This window comes from Schistocerca serialis, chromosome 11 (genome assembly GCF_023864345.2).
Source record: "Schistocerca serialis cubense isolate TAMUIC-IGC-003099 chromosome 11, iqSchSeri2.2, whole genome shotgun sequence".
Lineage (NCBI taxonomy): Eukaryota > Metazoa > Arthropoda > Insecta > Orthoptera > Acrididae > Schistocerca > Schistocerca serialis.
In genome coordinates this window covers 58,055,811-58,079,292 of record NC_064648.1, presented here as the reverse complement: position 1 = coordinate 58,079,292, position 23,482 = coordinate 58,055,811, and the positions used below count along the sequence as shown (strand labels likewise).

General features: G+C 39.2%; 2 protein-coding genes across 2 annotated transcripts in view; both read left to right on the top strand.

Moving 5' to 3' along the window:
- Nucleotides 1–22,524, top strand: part of LOC126426938 (uncharacterized) — a 118,078-nt gene extending 95,554 nt beyond the window's left edge. Inside the window, exons 3-4 of the mRNA XM_050089042.1 lie at nt 2,440–2,546; nt 22,353–22,524. Of these exons, the coding sequence (XP_049944999.1) occupies nt 2,440–2,546; nt 22,353–22,514 (269 nt within the window). The 3' untranslated portion in view covers nt 22,515–22,524. The remainder of the gene's footprint in view (nt 1–2,439; nt 2,547–22,352) is intronic.
- A 363-nt stretch (nt 22,525–22,887) lies between these two features.
- The window catches only part of LOC126426434 (uncharacterized), a 48,152-nt gene continuing 47,557 nt past the window's right edge, over nt 22,888–23,482 (top strand). Inside the window, exon 1 of the mRNA XM_050088351.1 lies at nt 22,888–22,899. Coding sequence (XP_049944308.1) covers nt 22,888–22,899 — 12 coding nt within the window. The remainder of the gene's footprint in view (nt 22,900–23,482) is intronic.

The following is a 23,482-nucleotide window of genomic DNA, read 5'->3' as shown; positions in this document are numbered from 1 at the left end:
AGCTCAGGGCTCCACTCATATCATAAACACCACTTAAATTCACATCACTTACAATCTTAATCCTGCTGCGAGCAGATGGTTTCCAATGGTCCTTTGCCTGGATTTCACCCCTGGATGATGTTTGTTCGGCCATCACTGCTCGCACAGTTTGTCAATTTTGACTTATGTCTGTACTGTGTGAATGTCCTGAACCTGGCCTACAGGTGTGGGAATTTTCCACAGGGCGCTGTTGAAAGCAGTAACCCACTGCCAAAAAAAAAAAATAAGTACAGCCACCTGCCAATACGTCCATCCAGCCTCCTCCTCCAGGGCCACAGTTTCACTCTGTGCAAATGGCTGAAGCTGTTTAACAGGAGTATGTACTCATTGCTGTGGTGTGATTGTACACTAGAATGAATGTTCCAGACACAATTCACCTTAATCAGCACAATTGGTGCCTACAGAGTCAAAACAGAGAGTACAAAGACAGACATCTTGAGCACCATCTGACTACCAAAGTGCATGTCAAATTAATCACAAACACTACAATCCTTCAGTGTATGCTGATTACTCCCTTCTGCCAGTTCCTCAGGCTGTTGCATTATTGTTCTGGCAGTGTATGAAGATTATAATCTAAGAGGGTCATTCCAAAAGAAATGCACACTATTTTTGTAAAAATACAGTTTTCATTCTGCATGTGTGAAAGTTTTACAGTGTGTAAATACATCCTTCCCATTTTTTTCAAACTTAGTTCAACCTCTTTCCGTGAGTGGTGCTGTCACAGCATGTCTTCAAGATGGCTGCTACACTTGACGTTCGTCAGAAGCAACATGCTATCATAGAATTCCTGTGCTGTGAAAATGAGACAGTGGGAAATATCCACAAGAGGTTGAAAAAGGTGTATGGAGATGCTGCTGTCGATCGCAGTACAGACAAGCAGGTTATGTGATGAAAGTGGGCATGGCAGTATTGAGGATTGTCCTCACAGCAGCAGGCGGCCTTGTACTGCATACCCTCCAGACAATGAGCAGAGAGTTAACGAATTGGTGACTGCTGACAGATGCATCATAGTGAACGAATTGTCATGCTACATTGGGGTAGGGGAAGGAAGTGTTTGGAGAATACTGAAAATGTTGGTGTTAAAAAAGGTTTGTGCCAGGTGGATCCCCAGGATGTTGACAGTGGCTCACAAAGAAACAAGAAAAACGGTATGCAGCGAACTGTTGGAACAGTTCGAGAATTGTGGAGATGAATTTGTTGGAAGAATTGTGACATGTGATGAAACATTGTGCCAACATTTTTCACCAGAGCTGAAGAAGCAATCAATGGAGTGGCATCATGGAAATTCACCCAAGAAAAAAAAATTCGAAACCACACCTTCTGCTGGAAAAGTTATGGCTATGGTGTTTTTCGATTCCAAAGGACTCTTAATTGTTGAAATCATGCCAAGTGGAACCACCATAAATTCTGATGCATATGTGACAACACTGAAGAAACTTCAAGCTCAACTGAGTCATGTTTGACCACATCGGCAAAAGCAGGATGTTTTGCTGTTGCACAACAATGCATGGCCACATGTCAGTCAAAAAAACCATGGAAGCAATTAAAAAACTCAGATGGACAGCACTGAAACACCTACCTTACAGTCCTGACCTGGCTCCATGTGACTATCATCTCTTTGGGAAACTGAAAGACTCTCTTCGTGGAACAAGGTTTGAAGATGATGACTCCCTTGTGCACTCTGCCAAACAGTGGCTCCAACAGGTTGGCCCATAATTTTACCATGCAGGTGTACAGGCGCTGGTTCCAAGACGGCATAAAGCAGCTGAGAGGGATGGAAATTATGTGGAGAAAAGGAAATGTTATTCCTAAAGGATGTATCTACACACTGTAAAACTTTCAAACACAGTAGAATATAAATGGATTTCTTTTGGAGTGACCCTCATACATATAAATAGTATTTCTCTGTAGTTTTTAATTACAGTATCATGAAAGTTCCATTTGATTCTGCTCAGTTCTGTACTCTCACAACCTCCAAATGCCGAAGGAAATTTAGCCGGGATGGTTCCTTTGAAAGGGCATGGTCGATTTCCTTCCCCATCCTTCCCTCACCCAAGCTTGCGCTCCATCTATAATGACCTCGTTGTCGACGGGATGTTAAACACTAATCTCCTCCTCCTCCTCCGAAGGAAATTTCTTAAAGTACTAATTCTTACACAGAAGATTTTGAGACTCATACCAATTTATTGGCTCACAGCAGCAAAATACCATGTTTCATGTTTCACAACTGTAGATTCCATTACAAAGCTTCAGTCCCTCATTGACTCATGAATGAACAATTCAAATGTTAAAAGAAAGAACTTAAAACATTTGACCATGTTAATATAACTTGTTTCATCTGTTTGTGTTCATGGTTAAACTATTCTATGTATGTGCTTATACATAATGTACTTTGTGTAGGTGAGGCTCCTTCATCAGTCATAAACCATGTGGCAGACAACAGCAAAGAGAAAAATAGCATTGTACCAGAGAAACTATGTAATGATCAAGGCTCTTATGCTTTGCCTGTAAGTACGCTCTTATTTCATTTTATTCCCCTTGAAACTATGCCAGACTCGGATATTTCTCATAAAAATTATGGAATCATATTTGTGTTGAACAAAACAAATAATATTATTACTATTAGTTTTGATTATACCTTCTGTTTTTAATGGTGTTTTTTAATTATTTTCATATATAAAGATTTTCACACACTTGATGATGGTTCGAATATTGGTCGTATAACAGGTAATGAAATACAGAATGGGTTTTCCAGCTTTTTATTAATGTAATAACCATTAGAGGAGGTACGGAATATCATTTGTACTTATCCATTCCAGTGAATGTTTTAAGAGTATTTCAAAGTTTAGTCTATTACACATTTTCATTTCCCTAGAATTTTGTTGAAAGTTGTGTGAGCAGAAAGTAGATGGAGTGCCATCAAGAGTGAAATTTTGTTGCCCAATTATGAACTCATATAAAAATCATAAACCACCTTTGAAGTGTTGCACATCATATTGTGATAAATATTCTGTAGAGTGAATGGATCAAGAACATTAAACATGCATTGGATATGACTCATTGTGGGACCAAAACAAAACTGAGTGGCTTACAGAAACTTACTCCTCTCAATTCCCGGTTTGCACCCCAACAGATGGAGGATCTTCTCTCCATACTAAACCAGTGTTCTCTTTCGTGAATATTGAAAATCTATTTGGTGAAATCTCTTCCTTTATAGTAAATTACAAATCTTAATTAAAATGATGAATCCTACCCAGTCATGGGCTTTAGTTCTTGTAAAAAATACTTGGTGATGTGCCTGCTAGTGTAATATTCCACAAGAGCCTAAACATGTTACAAGGTATAATTTTTCACCAAAACTTCACACTACAAAGAATTATGTGAACACTTGGAGAAGCATGGGATCCATTTAATGTGTTGAGTATGTGAAGGCCTGCCTGATAACGGGGTTGCCACTGAGCTCTTTTCCTCACTTTTGAGGAGGATTCTCTTCCAGAGAAGACCACAAACATGGTTTACTGCTGTGATGTGAGGCTGTATTTCCCACCCCCAGTGTGGAGCTGTAACTGCCAATGCTTTTGGGCATGTGTCCTCTCAGTGTACGTATGAGACTGGTTGGCCACTCCACAAAAACTCATCATGTGTGCTATCAACTTTCTCTGACAGTTGCAGAAATGACCACTCTTCTCGATCCTTGAAGTGTGCTACCCTAATTACAGAACACAGAATGCAGAAACTGTATGTCAAAGATTGCCTCTCATATTTTGAACCTTGAACCTCGGAAAAAATTGTATTGTTTACATCCAGTTTCACGGTGCTGAGGTAGTCAGCAGTACCGGGCATTTTTACACTCTTGATGTCAAATTCCGGTAGTTGTGCAAGTAAATTAAACCATGGGGACATTAGGTTATCCCCTCTCATCATTCTGGGTGCGCCAACACCAGGAACCTGAACTCCCCTCACCTGGCTGAAGAAAAGACCAACAACCCAACACCATCCAAAAAACCGTTAATGTGATAATTCAGTGGAAGTGCAATAGATATTACTGTGACCTTGCAATGGTACAAAAATTATTTGGTAATATAATTAAATTTGAGGTGTAGAGTTGTATCCTGAATGACAAACCCAACTTACGTTGCTTGTGTGTTGTTATTTTGGTGTCACTTCCGTCTACAATATAAGTTATGTTTATTTAATTACAGTTGCTGTAATGTCAAGTACAACTGGCTCTCTTTACCCCTAACCTCATAAGTTGACTTTGTTTATTGTTAGCATGACAAAATTTAGTGAATGTTTGAAATTTTACTGTGGTAACTTTGTTAGAATTAGCATCCACACACTATTGCTACACCTGCACATTCGGTGATTTTTTGCTGTTATGGTCAGTCATGCGGCACTCGTTCATAAAAACCAGGCCCAGCTTCATGAGTTCTACAATGTATTTTGCTGTCACTTCACTCAGTTGAGCATTAGCGAAATACTACTCATAATATTCACACTTTATCTAACACAGTTGCTAAATAATAATTTTTTTTGTCATGTGCTCCTACAGAAAATACTTAATTTGGATAAATCACAAAATAAATCGCAAATCAAACTTTTTCATTGAAGCACAGCTTTGATTGGGGGTTCAAACCTAGGGAGAATACTGCCCTACTTTTTGTACACAGTAGCATCTCCTACCTTGTATTGTAATGTATTGTGTTATATTGTATTGTATGTTGACTGGGGGCCTATAAACGACAGAGAGGCTTCATCCTCACTGCAGCAGCAGTGGTCCACAACCCCATGACAACTACTGCAGTCCACTTCAGCCCTCTGCCGCCCCACACCAAACCACTTTTTCCGGGTTATTGTGCCGTTTTGCATGTTTCAAACTTGGGTTGATTGTAGGAAACTTTAGATGACTTTACTGACTTGTATGATTGAAAAGCTACCTGCGTTAATGAAGTTTTGTTTCTATGCAAACTCAGATGCATGATGGAAAAGTGAACTGAAATTTTAATATTCTTAACACACTTGTTAGCAGTGCAGTACTACTGTTGACTGAAACTGCTCTGAATTGATTTTAACTTCAGATAATTCTTTCCACTAACTGTTATAATTAAATATGAACAATGTAGGAAAAGAGAGATTGCCACGTACTGTAAAGAAGATGCATCAAGTTGCAGACAGGCACAGTTACAAGCCACTTACATAAAGCTTTCAGCCACAGCCTTCACCATTCACATGCACAAGCAGGCACACTTCATGCACATACGACTGGCAACTTCAGTATCTCGGACCAGAATGCAACTATCACATGAGATGCAAGCAGAAGTCTGGAGGGGTCAGGGAAGGGGTAGTAGTGTATGTGTGAGGGAGAGACAAACCATGTCTGGTGGAGTGTGCAATGGCTAGACTGCTAACAGGTGCATCATCAGGAGGTTTTCGTGGCAGGGAATTGGGAAAACATGAACAAAAAAGGAGAGGGGCAGGGAAAGACAGGCAGATGCTTTGGCAGAGGTCTGCAAGATGGAAACTATTGGGTGAAGGGTGTGGGGACAGTATGTTACCATAGGTTGAGGCTGGAATAATTAAGGGGAGCAGAGAAGGTGGTGTAAGGATAACTCCCATCTACGCTTATCAGAAAAGCTTGTGGTGAAGCGAAGGATCCAGATGGCTTGGGTAGTGAAGCAGCCATTCAAATCAAACGTGTTATGTCTAGCTGCATGTTGTGTGACAGGGTGGTCTGCTTTACTCTTGGCCACAATTTGATGGTGGCCATTGATCCTGGTAGACAGCTGATTGGTAGTCATACCAGTATAAAAGCCTGAGCAGTGATAGCAGCAGAGCTGGCAAATGACGTGGCTGCTTTCACAGGTGGCCCAGCCCTTGGTGAGATAGGATAAACCTGTGACAGGACTGGAATAGGAAATCTGGGTAAGTGGATTGGACAGGTTTTGCACCTGGGTCTTCCAGAAGGATACGATTCTTGTGGCAGGGGGTCGGGATTGGAGTGGCATAGGGATGGACTAGGATGTTGTGGAGGTTGGGTCAGCGATGGAAAGCCCCTTTAGGAGGTGTGGGCAATATCTGAGGTAGGATGTCCCTCATTTCAGGGAATGATGATAGATAATCAAAGCCCTGGTGAAGGATGTGGTTCAGTTGTTTGACATAGCCTTCCTTATTGGATACAATTTAATATATTTGGAAAATAGATCTACTGCCACAAATATAGGGACAAAATCTCCCGTTATCTTGGGTAGTGGATCGAAATTGTCCAAGGCCACAATTTCTAGTACTTACTTAGGTTTTATTGTCTACATTGGCCTTCAAATGGTCGTGTTTATCACTTCTGACTTTTAATGATCACATCCCCTGTCGATAGCACTTATTACTTCATGAGTTTAAAGAGTTCGTTGTGTTTCACAAGAACGATATTTTCTGAATCCGTGCTGACTATATGTCAATAAATCATTTTCTTCGAGTTACTTCAGATTGTTCAAATACAGTATATGTCCTAAAACTCTGCTGCAAATTGACATTATTATATAGGCCTGTAATTCAGTGCATTACTCCTACTTCCCTTTTTGGGTATTGGTGTGACTTAGCAATTTTCCAGTCTTTAGGTACATATCTTTCTGTGAATGAGTGGTTGTATATAATTGCTAAATATGGAGCTATTTTATCAACATACTCTGAAAGGAACTCTGGTATACAATCTGGACCATAGGCCTTGCCTCTATTAAGTGATTTAAGCTGCTTTGTTACACCTAGGATATCTACTTCTATGTTTCTCATCTTGGCAGTTGTTATTGATTGAAATTCAGGAATATTTACTTCATCTTCTTTGGTGAAGAAGTTTCGGAAAACCGTGTTTAATACTATGCTTTAGTGGCACCGTCATCAGTGACTTCACCGTTGTTATTGCCCAGTGGAGGTATTGACTGTGTCTTGCCACTGGTGTGCTTTATATATGACCAGAATCTCTTTGGCTTTTCTGCCAGATTTCGAGACAGAATTTCATTGAGGAAATTATTAAAAGCATCTCACATTGATGTACGTGCCATATTTCAAACTTCTGTAAAACTTTGCCAATCTTGGGAATTTTGTGTTCTTTTAAATTTGACATGCTATATTCGTTGCTTCTGCAACAACAGTCTGACCCGTTTTGTGTACCATGGGGGATCAGTACCATCACTTATTAATTTATGTGGTATATATCTCTCAATTTCTGTTGATACTATCTCTTTGAAAACATTCCACAACTTTTCTACACTTACATGATCGGATCAGAAGGAGTGAAGACTGTCTCTTAAAAAGGCGTTAAGAGCATTTTTATCAGCTTTTTTAAATAGATATACTTTTCATTTCTTTTTGATGGTTGTAGGTGTTACGGTATTCAGCCTAGCAGCAACTGCTTTGTGGTCGCTAATTCCTGTATTCGTCACAACACTCACTATCTGTCCAGGATTATTTGTTGCTAAAAGGTCAAGTATGCTTTCACAACCATTTGCGCTTGGAGTGGGCTCATGAACTAATTTTTCAAAATAATTTTCTGAGAAAGCATTCACTACAATTTTGGATGATGTTTTATGCCTGCCGCCGGCTTTAAACTTATAATTTTTCCAGCATATTGAGGGCAGATTGAAGTCACCACCGACTATAAACGTATGAGTGGGGTACTTATTTGAAATGAGACTCAAGTTTTCTTTGAACTGTTTAGGAACTATGTCTTCTGAGCCGGGGGGTTGGTAAAACGATCCAGTTAATAGTTTATTCCGATTGTCAGGTATAACCTCTACCCATACTATTTCACATGAACTATCTACAGAATTTGCTCCGATCCAAAGGGACACACGTCATTGGTACCGACATCAGCCACCATGTGCAATTGGCTGCACCCTGTACTCTTCATGGCATCTGGAAGCACCCGTTCCACATCTGGAATGACTCCCCCCGAATGCACACAGAGTGCACAGTGGCTTCCTTCACCTCCTTGGCAGCCATGTTCCTAAGGGGCCCCATTACGCGCCTAACATTGGAGCTCCCAACTACCAGCAAACCAACCCTCTGTGAATTCCCAGACCTTGTGGACAGAGAAGCTTCCTCTGGAATGGGGTGGACGACTGCATTCGGTTCAGAGACATTATTAGCCACAGATAATGCCCGAAACCTGTTCACCAAACGAACCTGGGAGTCCTACAATTGGCCCCATGGAAAGTTTTTCGCTGCCTGCCAGACTTTGGAATGATCTCCCACTCGACCACGGGTGAGGAGTCAACCTCAGTGCAGGCAGTGCCCGGGGAGGTCACTGCAGTGGTCCAATTGGAGGACATGTAGGATGTGCTCGACATCCCTTGCATCCCCGCATCCAAACCCCCTCAGTGACACCCCTTGGCAGCAGTCTCAAGCTGTGTGATGGAAGCCAACGCAGCCTGAAGCTGTGAGCGAAGGGTCGCCAGCTCAGCTCGAATCTGTATCTCTCTGTATCTGAAAGTCTATTAATACTTGGTACTTTATAAGTTTGCTACTCTCTCCTGTGGTACCTATAACCTTAACACCTGCCACTGGCATATTTTCAATTTCTAGTTTGTGCCTGGTTATTTCAAGAAAAGCATTTGAAACAGTAGTTATTTGCATTCCTGTATCCAAAAGTACAAACATTTCCTGTCCATGTACTGCAATGGGAATGATGGTTTGCACCCTAGTATCCTCCCTCCGGTCTTCTTCATTTTCGCATAATAAATCCTTTCAACAGCATGGCCTTGCTGTGATATCTGATCCATTTTTATAGTGAAAGTATTATCTGGAGGTTTCATTCTCCATTTCAACCATCCTGCTCTGCTTTCTCTCATAGCTCAATGCCTACATATTCTGAGACTCATCCTCTTCTACAGTGTCATTTTGGTTATGCCCATCTGCCATGGTATTGGAAACTTCCTCGCCTACTACATCTTCATTGTTTTCCTGATGGATTTTGGTTTTATTTTCTTTAGCTCAAATTGAACTACAAATTTTACTGTTAGAGTGTATATTTCTCACAGTTGTTCATCTTTCTCTGTTTACAATTCATCAGAATCATACATATCTTGCAAGTCTTAAAAGATGCTGTCTAATGATACTGATTTTGACCAATTTCTTGTTCTTCTTACCCCATCTGTTCTCTGAACAGTTTGCACAGGTTTAAATCAATTCCATCCACTTCTTTGTCAGGAAAAATGACCTCCTCATTGCAGCTGCTCAAATCTTCCTTGTTTTCCTGCAAATTTTCTAATCTATGTAGGATGTCTACGATAGTACTGTCAGTTGTATAAATTCCAACAGTTTCGGGATACCTCATCTTTTTTCTGCCAGATCTCTTGTTTTCTTGGTTATGCATGACTGTATCACTATTACCTATTGAAATTGACATGGCTCTCTATTATTTGCAGGTTTGGGTCAGAATTAGTCTCTTCTATGGAAGTTGCTGAATTCTTAGCAGGCTGCTTCTCCAGCTGTTGAGCGTATTGAACGAAAGAGATAATATCTTAATATGCATGCATGTCAGTATCATCCTTCCCCTTACTGCCTTCCTCTTCCTTCATGATTTATCTTCATCGCAATTCATTGACTTGTGAACTAATATCTATGCAGATCTTAATTTTCCAGTTCATCTTGCACCCTGTTACCAGTTAAGTTTCCCCTTCCTGGTGGTAACAATCTCCTCAGCCTTCTCTAACTGTTCCTCTCATCATATTTGTTTGTGGCTGATTGCTATTAGCTCGTTCAGGGACATTGTGGTTCCAGAATCCTCTTTGGTTGCAAGTTTTGCACTCTATATTTTCACTCTCCACTTTTCCAGAAAGTCTTCAAAATTATGATTGTTACATCCTACGTATGGCTTGGAATCGGCTGGCATCTTCTTCTCGAGTTCTCAGGCTATCTCAGATTCGGCCCTTCTGCTTTTTAAATACGCCAAGCTCGTAAACTCTGATTCACAACATTCCTTCATGGATCCTCATCCATGTTTTGGCATTCTGGCAATGATAAACTCTCACCACAATTGGACTTGTTTCTGGACAGACTAAAACTCTTCCAGAAACTTACTCTCAAATACAGAGAATGGAAAATTCTCCACATCCAAATTCCGTCCCCATCAGCTAGCATTTCCTGCTAACAAATTAATAACTAAATTTATCCTTTCTCTGTCTGACATTGTGGGTAACACATACAGCTAGGTGGCACAGTGGTTAGCGCACTGGACTCGCGTTCAGGAGGACGGCGGTTCAATCCCCCGTCTGGTCATCCTGATTTAGGTTTTCCATTATTTCCCTAAATCGCTCCAGGCAAATGCCAGGATGGTTCCTTTGAAAGGGCATGGCTGACATCCTTCCCCATCCTTCCCTAATGCAATGAGACCGATGACCTTGCTGTCTGGTCTCCTCCCCAAACAACCCAACCCAACATACAGTTTTTGATGAAGTCGGTAGGATGCCAACCTCCCTGTTTTTTCTGAGGGCCAAACTTACCCTCTTTACTTAAAATCCCAGAATTCTTTGTTACAAATGGTATGTAACTACTCGGTGTCTGATTCTGTACCTGCAAATGTACGAATTCCATCTCAGTATGAATTGTTGGGGATTCTTGCTATTGAATGCAAGAACCCATGTTCTCTAGTACACTCTTCATTGTGTTGCATAATGCTTCCAGTCTGGCTTGTCTTTCGTCCAAAATTTCAGTCCTAACTGTGGGTTCAATAACTTGCAGCTGTCCTTCTATAAGAGGTTCTACCTCTCCTTCTACTCTCTAAGTTTCCAAATCAAATCTTTCTTTGATATTGGCAATTTTTGTCTGAATTTTAGTTACATTAGTCTTCATATTGTTTACCAGTTGGCTTGCATCAGTTATGCATCTCCAAATTTGTATCAATCTTGCCTGAAAGATTTCAATCCAAATTGGATATCATGGGCCCTGTTTTGATATACTCGGTTTTCAGTTGAATATCAATTTTATCTTTCAGTTTAGTCATCTTTGTTTTATTTTCTGTCAATTTTGTATCCAGGCTAGTATTTATTTTACACTCTAACTGCATCATAGTAGTGTTCATGTTAGTTTCCAGCTGGTTTGCATTATTTTTGAAACCTACACTCACATTGTTCATATCGGTGGTAATACCTGTAGCCATATCGTTATTTGAGTCACTATATGATTTAACAAAGCCACTAAATCAACACCGATATCCATCTGCATCACCTCCACTGTCACATACGGTTCAGTTTTAAATTTTACTTGACTGAAATCCTGTTCCATTTTTATAATCAGTGTAAATATTCTTAACGGATTGTCTAATCCATGTGTGTCATTACATCCACTAGCAAAAAATATTTCTGTTTGCACTGCTGGTAACACTATGCAAGAACTGTCTTCTAAATTGTTGTTCTGTCTTACACTGCCTTCTGACATCTTGTGATCAAAAGGCAATTCCTCGTCTGGTACATTAGGACCTGACATCATCTTATGCCGCTCTCATTTGTGCCTATCTAAAATTTTCATGCAGTGAAGTACAAACTGTACAACTGTACACACAATGTTCACCTGTACAACTGTTCTAAATATTTGGTGTCCTATTATTATACAGGTTATTGCATGGACTTCACAATTTTCTACCTGTTTTACAATGCTAAAATTACAAAACTGAAGGTTATGTAAATTACCATTTTACTGCAGCAATTCACAAATTTTAAAAATCCTGTCCCGCAGTTGACAGGTGAAATGGTATAAAAATTATTTGCTAATATAATTAAATTTGGGGTGTCAACAGTTGAAACCTGAATTACAAACCCAAATCACATTGCTTGTGCATTATTATTCTAATGTCACTTCCATCCCTGTAATGTCAAGTACAACCGACTCTCTTTACCCCTAGTGTCACCACTCAACTTTATCACTCACATTGACAAAATTTAGTGAATGATTCCAATTTTACTGTGGTAACTTTGCTGGAATTGGCAACCATGTACTACTTCTACACCAGCGTATTTAAAAAAATTTTTTGCTTCCATGACTGGTCACGTGGGATTCGTTCATATAACTGCTGGCTGTCAGCCTTACTCTGTACTTTCTACAAGCTATTATGCTGTCACTTCACTCAGTTGAGCATTACTGAAACACTACACACAATGTTCACCTGTTCTCAGAGACAATTACTAAACAATAAACAATCCTAGGTAGGACACTGCCTTACATTTCATACAAAGTCGCACTTCCTATCGATTTAGAATCCCAGTTGGCGGCCATAACAGCAGACAGCCTAAGCAAATTTTGAAGAGAGCATTGATCACTTACCAAGAGATATTCCGTGTGGAGAACTAACTAATTCAATGAAGATCGGTCGCCAGCTCTAGAGGAGAAAATTTTGTTTCCCGTTTGAATTAAATTTAACAACTTTAGATGAGTCACTTGCAAGAATGAAATTTTATTTTTCTGTAAACTCAGAACTGAAATTTTAATATTCTTAGCACACTTGCTACTGTTGTTGTTGTGGTCTTCAGTCCTGAGACTGGTTTGATGCAGCTCTCCATGCTACTCTATCCTGTGCAAGCTCCTTCATCTCCCAGTACTTACTGCAACCTACATCCTTCTGAATCTGCTTATTGTATTCATCTCTTGGTCTCCCTCTACAATTTTTACCCTCCACACTACCTCCAATGCTAAATTTGTGATCCCTTGATGCCTCAGAACATGTCCTATCAACCGGGCCCTTCTTCTTTTCAAGTTGTGCCACAAACTCCTCTTCTCCCCAAATCTATTCAATACCTCCTCATTAGTCATGTGATCTACCCATCTAATCTTCAGCATTCTTGTTTAGCACCACATTTCAAAAGCTTTTATTCTCTTCTTGTCCAAACTATTTATCGTCCATGTTTCACTTTTATACATGGCTACACTCCATACAAATACTTTCAGAAACAACTTCCTGACACTTAAATTTCTACTTGATGTTAACAAATTTCTCTTCTTCAGAAACGCTTTCCTTGCCATTGCCAGTCTACATTTTATATGCTCTCTACTTCAACTGTCATCAGTTTTTTTGCTCCACAAATAGCAAAACTCCTTTACTACTTTAAGTGTCTCATTTCCTAATCTAATTCCCTCAGCATCACCCGACTTAATTTGAATACATTCCATTATCCTCATTTTGCTTTTGTTGGTGTTCATCTTATATCCTCCTTTCAAGACACTGTCCATTCTGTTCAACTGCTCTTCCAAGTCCTTTGATGTTTCTGACAGAATTACAATGTCATCGGCAAACCTCAAAGTTTTTATTTCTTCTCCATGGATTTTAATACCTATTCCGAATTTTTCTTTTGTTTCCTTTACTGGTTGCTCAATATACAGATTGAATAACATCAGGGAGAGGTTACAACCCTGTCTCACTCCCTTCCCAACTGCTGCTTCCCTTTCATGCACCTCGGCTCTTATAACTGCCATCTTGTTTCTGTACAAATTGTAAATAGCCTTTTGCTCCCTGTATTTTACCTCTGCCACCTTTAGAATTTGAAAGAGAGTATTCCAGTCAACATTGTCAAAAGCTTTCTCTAAGTCTACAAATGCTAGAAACGTAGGTTTTCCTTTCCTTAATCTATTTTCTAAGATAAGTCGTATAGGGTTAGTATTGCCTCACATGTTCCAACATTTCTATGGAATCCAAACTGATCTTCCCAGAGGTCAGCTTCTACCAGTTTTTCCATTCGTCTGAAAAAAATTCGTGTAAGTATTTTGCAGCTGTGACTTATTAAACTGATAGTTCGGTAATTTTCACATCTGTCAACACCTGCTTTCTTTGGGATTGGAATTATTATATTTTTCTTGAAGTCTGAGGATATTTCGCCTGTCTCATACATCTTGCTCACCAGATGGTAGAGTTTTGTCAGGACTGGCTCTCTTATGGCTGTCAGTAGTTCCATAGTTCCAATGGAATGTCATCTACTCCCAGGGCCTTGTTTCGACTCAGGTCTTTCAGTGCTCTGTCAAACTCTTCACACAGTATCATATCTCCCATTTCATCTTCATCTACATCCTCTTCTGTTTCCATAATATTGTCCTCAAGTACATTGCCCTTGTATAGACCCTCTATATACTCCTTCCACCTTTCTGCTTTTCCTTCTTTGCTTAGAACTGGGCCTCCATCTGAGCCCTTGATATTCATACAAGTGGCTCTCTTTTCTCCAAAGGCCTCTTTAATTTTCCTGTAGGCAGTATCTATCTTACCCCTAATGAGATAAGTCTCTACATCCTTACATTTGTCCTCTAGCCATCCCTGCTTAGCCATTTTGCACTTCCTGTCAATCTCATTTTTGAGACGTTTGTATTCCTTTTTGCATGCTTCATTTACTGCATTTTTGTATTTTCTTCTTTCATCAATTAAATTCAGTATCTCTTCTGTTACCCAAGGATTTCTACTAGCCTTCGTCTTTTTACCTACTTGATCCTCTGCTGCCTTCACTATTTCATCCCTCAAAGCTACCCATTCTTCTCCTACTGTATTTCTTTCCCCCATTCCTGTCAATTGCTCCCTTCTGCTCTGCCTGAAACTCTGTACAAGCTCTGGTTTAGTCAGTTTATCCAGGTTCCATCTCCTTAGATCCCAACATTTTGCAGTTTCTTCAGTTTTAATCTGCAGTTCATGACCAATAGATTGTGGTCAGAGTCCACATTTGTCCCTGGAAATGTCTTACAATTGAAAACCTGGTTCCTAAATCTCTGTCTTACCATTATATAATCTATCTGATACCTTCTAGTATCTCCAGGATTCTTCCATTTATACAACATTCTTTTATGATTCTTGAACCTTGTGTTAGCTATGATTAAGTTATGCTCTGTACAAAATTCTACCAGACAGCTTGCTCTTTCATTTCTTACTCCCAATTCAAATTCATGTACTATGTTTCCTTCTCTTCCTTTTCCTACTTTCGAATTCCAGTCACTCATGACTATTAAATTTTCATCTCCCTTCACTACCTGAATAATTTCTTTTATCTCATCATACATTTCATCAATTTCTTCATCATCTGCAGAGCTAGTTGGCATATAAACTTGTACTACTGTAGTAGGCATGGGCTTCGTGTCTATCTTGGTGACAACAATGCCTTCGTGTGCTGTTTGTAGTAGCTTACCCGCATTGCTATTGCTTTATTCATTATTAAACATACTCCTGCATTACCCCTATTTGATTTTGTATTTACAACCCTGTATTCACCTGACCAAAAGTCTTGTTCCTCCTGCCACCAAACTTCGCTAATTCCCACTATATCTAACTTTAACCTATCCATTTCCCTTTTTAAATTTTCTAACCTACCTGCCCGATTAATGGATCTGACATTCCACGCTCTGATCCGTAGAATGCCAGTTTTCTTTCTCCTGACAATGTCATCCTCCTGAGTAGTCCCCGCCCAGAGATCCGAATGGGGGACTATTTTACCTCCGGAATATTTTACCCACGAGGACACCATCATCATTTATCTATACAGCAAAGCTGCATGCCCTCAGGAAAAGATTACGGCTGCAGTTTCCCCTTGCTTTCAGCCATTCATAGTACCAGCACAGCAAGGCCGTTTTGGTTAGTGTTACAAGGCCAGATCAGTCCATCATCCAGACTGTTGCCCCTGCAACTACTGAAAAGGGTGCTGCCCCTCTTCAGGAACCACACATTTGTCTGGCCTCTCAACAGATACCCCTCCATTGTGGTTGCACCTATGGTATGGCCATCTGTATTGCTGAGGCACACAAGCCTTCCCACACCAACAGCAAGGTCCATGGTTCATGGAATAATATTATTGACTGAAATGAACTGAATTTATTTTGACTTTAAGTATTTCTTTGCAAGAACTTTTGTAATTCAGTGACAGATAATTTTAAACAAATGACCTATAAACAGGTGACCCTATTGTCTTTGCACTAATACTGCTGCTCTAAAGTAGCATACAACATCATAATGTAACATTGGATAAGACGACAAGTTTTTTGCTTTATACTGTGCTACAAGTGAACTTGAATAGTAATACTGATATTTAAATTCAATTTACTTTAAGAAAGAGGAATGCTGCTTAAGGCAAAATAACTTTACAAGAATTCCAATAACTAGTTCCATATTACTACTAAATTGATCAAAAATTGAAATTATTGACTGGTAGTTTTCTGCATAGATTTGAAATAATTTTCAGATTATAAATATTATTAACAAAAGTCTCATAACTTTCCTTCTTTTGTTACAAGTTGAGACGCCATGGTGGCAGGATGATGTCTTCATGTCTCTATTCTGGTAGCCATTGTTAATGCTTTCCTTTGTGCATTTCTACACCATTACACATTGGTTTGTCACATGCAAATTTACCATCAGTTCTGTTAGACATTCCTGCAAATCAAGTATTTACATAACTGAGACAATTTTCCTATGATCCAACCCAGCTATCTTCAGTCTTGATACCACTAACATTTAAATAAATGCTATAGAGACCGTTACACAGAATGGCTCTCTCTCACGTTCACACATGTGCATCTACCACAACTCTCCAATGTCTGACCACTGACCAATCCCTACCTTTGTTTGTGCTTTTTGCACATGGCCCTGCTCATGTGCAAGGCCACTCAACCATAATGCTTGTACCTGTTTGCTTCCACACTAGATGCAACAGCAACACAAATGCATATATTCCAAAGTTCCTGATACTTCTTTGTCAGCATAACAGATCATGTACCATTTTGAGCTCTTTGAATGGTCAACTGTATCAGGCAGGGCACTTACCTACCTTGAGGTGACCAACTTAATCCAACAACTCCTCTCCCTCCCCCTCCCATTTTTCTCCTGTGTTGGCGTTTAAGTGCTCCCTTCGCTGCCACCACCACCACTACCACCACTACCACCACCACCATCACCACCACCTCTCCCCTCATAGGGAAGTACTATATTGTCTGGTAAGGGCCTTCTAATTGAATAGCTCTAGTCCAGACTTTCCCCGCATCTCATGGATTCAGTGCAATGGTCACTACACAATGATTTTTATCGTAGTGGCCACTTTCCAAAGTTCCTGATACTTCTTTGTCAGCATAACAGATCATGTACCATTTGGATCTCTTCAAATGGTCAACTGGCACTTCCATATTTCTGCTACCACTTCATGCCCTCTCTGTCAGATAGCACCAATGATGTTCTGAGTGACGTGTCCTAACCTATCGTCTGCTTTCCAGGAACTGCTATTCCCATTTCTACAGGCCCTTACTGCCACCGGGCAGTGCAGTGGTTGACTAAAGACACTGCAGCAACAATTCAGGATCATTTAAGGGCACTGCGTGTCTCAAGTGACATCATTCAGAGACCACACTCATCAGTTTGAAGTGACTGCACACAAGCCTCACAGTTTAATTAAGCACAGCAAGGAGGAATGCTGGGAGCACCATATATGCACCTTGGGAATGTATGTCTTAATTCTCTGTGTACAGACCAAGCTCCATAGTCTTCTGGGCCTCCAGTGATTAACAACTGGTGTCAGTTCTTGCTGAACGCCTTGCAACCCATTCTGTATCAGCATCTGTGAGCTCTAGCTCTTCTTACCCAACTACCTTATGAGTGCATAATGGGAAAGTTGAAGATATATCCCTATTGTTCACCCTCACCACTCAGAATTATATAAAAATCTTTCACTGACTGAGAACTTCCCAATTCTAACCAGACAAAACCCCACATCCATCAACATCTACTGGCCAATTAGCCTCACCAACATACTCTGCAAATTGGTTGAAAAGATTATAGCACGATGGTTTTTGTTGAGTTTTCCGTTGTGGGGCCTTTTGCCCTGTCAGTGTAATTTCTGGAAGGGACAATCCACAAATGACCATTTGATTAGATGGGAAACAGCAGTCAGAAAGGCTTTTTTTTAATGCCAACTCCTCATTGCAGTCTTCTTTTTATGTACGTAAGGTGTAGGACACCGCTTGGAATCATCACATTTTACTTACTGTCCATATCAGGTGATTTTGGGGCTCCATATTGATATTTTGGTTGGTTTGTTCATGTCAGGGTTGATATATCACTCAGCTTCTCACAGATTTAAGAGAACAGTGTCCTACAGGGCTCCATGCTGAGTGTGACACTCTTCCTCATTGCTGTCATTAGGGTAGTCATGTCTGTCAGACCAGTGGTGTGCGCTCTATGTTAATGGTTTTTGCATTTGGTATAATTCACAATGTGTCACCTTGGCCGATCACCAGCTCCATGTGGCTCCGCTTTCAACTTTTCCTGTAGCTTCCAGTTCTCTCCTGAGGAAACACTGTTTGTACACTCAGGTGGTTTTGAATTGAATTGAATTGAATTTTATTTGATCCTGTAACATTACATTGTGTACAGTAAATGTACATGTAATATATGACATGTCAAAGTATTAACATTCTTTATTACTTAGTTTTATACACCTTTAGCTTACATTTTTACATCACTGATAATGAATAACAATATATACAAATTTAATGGCATAAGTATTCTGCAACACTGTAAAACTCTTTTTCAATGAGATGGTCTTTAAATTTCTTTGGAAAGTCTTTGTGAAGTACACTATCTTGCAGGTTTTTGGGCAGATTTCTTATTAGTCTGATACCAGAGTACTGGTGTCCTTTTTAGCATTGCCAGTCGGTGGGGTATGCTCCGTACTTCGTTCTTCCTTCTTGTATTGTGGGTGTGTACACTAGCATTTGTAATCCAGTCCTCACTACCTTTTGTGATGTACATTATTGTTTTGTATATATACAATTATACAATGATGAAAAAGTTGAGATACCTAAATTCTTGAAACAGTTTCTGCACGTTTCAGAGGTCTTTCTTCTTAAAATGGTCCTAATTGCCTTTTTTTTTTTTTGTAAAGTGAACACTCGTTTTGTCTCTTGTTTGTTTGAGTTTCCCCACACAGTCACTCCATACTGTAAGTATGGTTCGAAAAGTCCATGATACACTGTACACAGAAGGTTCTTGTCTGAATGCTGTGATAGCTGCATCATTAAGAATATGACAGAGCTCAGTTTCTTACAGACATTATTAATATGTTTTTTCCATTTCAGTTCATTATCCACAAGAATACCTAAGAACCTAGCAGATTCTCCTTCTTCCAGTCTTGTTCCATCAACCTCTAAATCCATCTCTACAGCCTTTTCCTTGTTTTTAAACACTGCATACATAGTCTTTTTTAGATTTATACCCAGTTCATTTTCCAACAGCCATTGAGCTGTGACATTTGCAGATATGTATGCTCTTCTCTCAAGCTGTTCCATATTTTGGTCACTATTTAGTATTGTCATGTCATCAGCATACAGTATTTTCTTTTCTTCCTCCTCAACACCTATATCATTAACAAACACATTAAATGACAATGGCCCCATTACCGAACCCTGGGGCACTCCATATTTGATGGATTTTTGTGTTTCTGATTGGTATGAGTTTTCTAATGATACATACTGCTTGTGGTTGCACAAGTATGATTTTATCCATTCACCTGGTTGCCCCCAAATGCCATAGTTGCTTAATTTTAGTATCAGCATTTCATGGTCAATGGTGTCAAATGCCTTTGAAAGATCCAGAAACATTGCAGAGACAACCTTTTTCTCATCTAAGGACTGTAAAATGTATTCTGTTAGACTGGCAATTGCTGATTCTGTAGATTTACCCTTTCTGAAACCATGTTGTGATGGTATGGGAATGTTATGTTTGTCCAAATAGTTAACTAATCTGGTATACATAAGCATTTCTAGGATTCTTGAGAAACCTGATATCAGTGAAACTGGTCTGTAGTTGTTGGGATCATCCTTATACCCTTTCTTGTACACTGGCACTACCTTCGTTATCCTCAGTTTTCTGCAAAAATTGCATCTCTGACAGAACAGTTTGCCATGTTCAGCAGTGGTGTTATTATCTCCTCACATACCAGCTTTAGTACATGATTTGATATTTCGTCATCACCAGCTGATTTCTTGGACTTCAGTTTCTGTATAGTTTTCCACAATTCATCTTCCGTGACTGATCTTAAGAACATAGTCCTGCACGATTTTTTTTGGTACCTTAATACCCTTCTGTTTTTGACTATTTCTTTCAAATTTTAAGTTTTCTACTACACTGATATAGTTATTATTCAGTATGTTTGCCATTTCCATACCATCTGTGACCATTTTGTTGTCTATTTTAATTGACCTAATACCTCCTTCTTTGTTTGACCCATCTTTTTCCTTTCTTTCAGCATTGATTGCATTCCAAGCTGCCTTTGCCTTGTTTTTTGAGTTCGCTATAGTGGTGTCAATTGCTCCTGCTTTGGCTTCTCTTATTGTTTTTCTATACTTCTTTTTTAACATTTTATAGTTTTCAGCTTTGTCCATCCGTCTCACATCCTGAAGCTTCCTTCCCTGTTCTAGTATTTCACTGGTAATCCACTGTGTTTAATCTTGCTGCCTTTCTTGTCTCTTTACTTTGGGAAATGCTACATTAAAATGGTACTTAATTGTTGAATTACCAGTTGGAATATGCCTGGAGCGAGGCTCTCTGATGGGAGTTCCTAACCCTGTAAGAATGTGTATTACATATTTTCCTGCATCCCTGTTGATGTTGAACCTCAGATGCACACATTTTTCCCTCCCTATCAAAAAATCAGTAATAAGAATTCTGTCTGGACGAAAATGCTTTAACATCTTGGGCTAAGTGACTACATTAACTATAAACTATATTGTCAGACTGTTGTAGGTGAATATTTTGTTGATAATTATGTTCTAACTTATGTTTATCTATGATGTTATCATGTTCAAAAAGAATGTTTCAGGAGTGCTACAAACTTAAATTCCATTCTAATGCAAATTAATTAATCACATATTATGTTAACCATAAGGTTACTGTTTTAGTAAAACAGAAAGTATCTGCAACATGAGTCAGCCCAAAACTTCACAAATTGTTAAGATATTGTGTACTTTTGATCTAGAAGGGAGAGAGTGTACATGAAGTCTTGTATTGTAAACAAATAGCATTTTAGAGCTACTGTAAACAACAACGAGATAAAAAATTATTCAGTCCCACCCAGTAAACACTCAAATTATGTAGTCACAAAGAAACTTAAAATTATGTCAGGTGAAGCAGGAAACTATAGGAAAACTAATGAAATGACAACAATGTATCAGTGAGTGGGAAACATGAACACTCACAGATTGTTTTTATGTATTATTAATAATATAAATTGTTGAATCAAGAAAATTATCCCTGGAAGGAAATTGTATAGAATAACCAAAAAAGTGAGCTCAAAATGACATGAAAAAAATTTAATCAGTGAATCTATTTAGTGCTAGTTCAGTTCCAGCCCCTGCTATTGTGAAAGGAGAAGCATGTCGTTGGCTGACAATCATAACAAAATGTGAACATGCACAAAGTTTTTCACTCTTGTAATGGACTATATGCTGCATAGTACACTAATTAGCAAAATAACATGGGGTTTGATGACAACAAGTCTTAAAATAATAAAAGTAGCTTGAAATGAGATTTACACTCTGCACTGACTTGTTAGGATATGAATGCCACAAAACGGATGGACTGGCTGTATTGGAGTAGTGGTTATTGATTCACCTTGATACTCTCCCACCTCTTCATCCCTCTTTCATCTGTCAAATAACCGATGACATTTCTACTGGATGAATAGCCTACCACATCACTGTGCCTTCTCATTTCGTTCCATTTATCCAGTGCATCAGTTAATCAAATGACTGAATGATCTTACAGTTTTTTAAAGTCATCTTCCTCGTCTCTGTAAATATTTGTAATCATGCAAAGGGCAGGTAATACATGATTTTATGCATGACTGTTACGTGTTTGGTGCAAGAGTGCGGACATGCAGAATGTGGAGAAATGTATTTCCTATTTACACACATGTGAAAGGTCTGAATGTATCTCCCAACTAGAATATCAGTGGGATCTGATGGGGTAAATGAGCAAAAAGTGAATGGAACAAGAGGGTAGAAGCAGGCAGAGGACATTTCTAACAGAAATTGGGGCTGTGTACGATGGGCGGTCACCATTTTCGATTGCTCCAGCTTTAGTAGTGTCTGTAGCTATTATGTATCTGTATGCTGCTTAACACACCATCTGTGTAATAGTAGATTGTCGTCACCCGTAGTTATTAAAAAATTATTGAACTAAAAGCTTTTCCCATCTGTATTTTTAATTTATTTTAAAAAGTTTTGTATGTATCATTATTTGTGATGATGTAATGTAGGCAACTGATTTACGTTTGAATGCAGTTGATTTGCATTTTTTAATTATTTAATTATTTTTACAGGCTGTGAAAAGCAACAGAGTACAAAGTGCAGATGACAAGAAAAAATGTGAGATGTTGAACAATCCAGGGGCAGTATCACCAAAAAGCATAAGAAATGCAGTCAACTCAAAACAAAAGAAAGAAATAGTTGACAGAAATGTAAAGAAAAGTAAAAAAGAATGACAGTCATCTCTACCTGGCTCAGTCAAAGATGTGAATAGTGATTCTTTAGATGGCAATAACTGTCTAAATAATAAATTTGAAATCCCAATTCATTTTAGAAATTCAGAAAGGAGAGTTCTAAAGAGTAGAAACAAACAAATCAGTGAACAAAAAGAAGGTTCTAATGATATAATGTATGAGAACAAGAATGATGGTGTTTGTAAGAATGAAGTTTCTTGTAGTATCCAATCAAGTAATAAAATAAATTATGGAAAATTAAAGCCAAATAGTACAGTCTCAGTACTAGGCAACGATAGTAAAGAATCCACCAGTGATGAAAATAGTAAGTGCACCACCAAGAAAACTGAAAATATGAAAACAAGTGATATGAGCAATGATTTTACAGGTAAGATGATTATTTCAGTATCCCAATTTAAAGAATGTAAAACGTACACTGGTGTCCAAAATTAAAGCAGCAAACTGTTATGTCCCCAACCTGTGTCCAGTTCACAACATAATCATACAAACTGTCAAACAGATATCCGTACGATCATGTTCTGCATATAAGATGGCATTCCAGTCAACTGACAACTGTGCCAATGGTGATGTCAGGGCACCTATCAAAAAAGGTAGTGTCTGCCGGGTAGCCCAACAACCACAATAGCTTTGTACACAGTCACAGATGGTACAGAGAAGATGTTTACCAGACACTCTGCAGTGGTGGGCCATAGAAAGAAGGGAAACAGGACAGCAGGAAACCGATTTGGACCAATGGCATAATGTGAATCGTTCTGTCATTTCTCGGATTTGCTGACAGTTTATAGAAACCAAAACTGTATCTCAAAGACCAGGTGTGACTTCAGGAGAGAGGACTGTTTTTTGGCTGTAAGAGCACAATAGTAGTGCCTTAGTAGTGCACAGTAACTGGCATGTGAGCTCACAGCAGCCACTGGATGTGTTGCATTGGGGCAAACGGTGTGCAGAAGGGT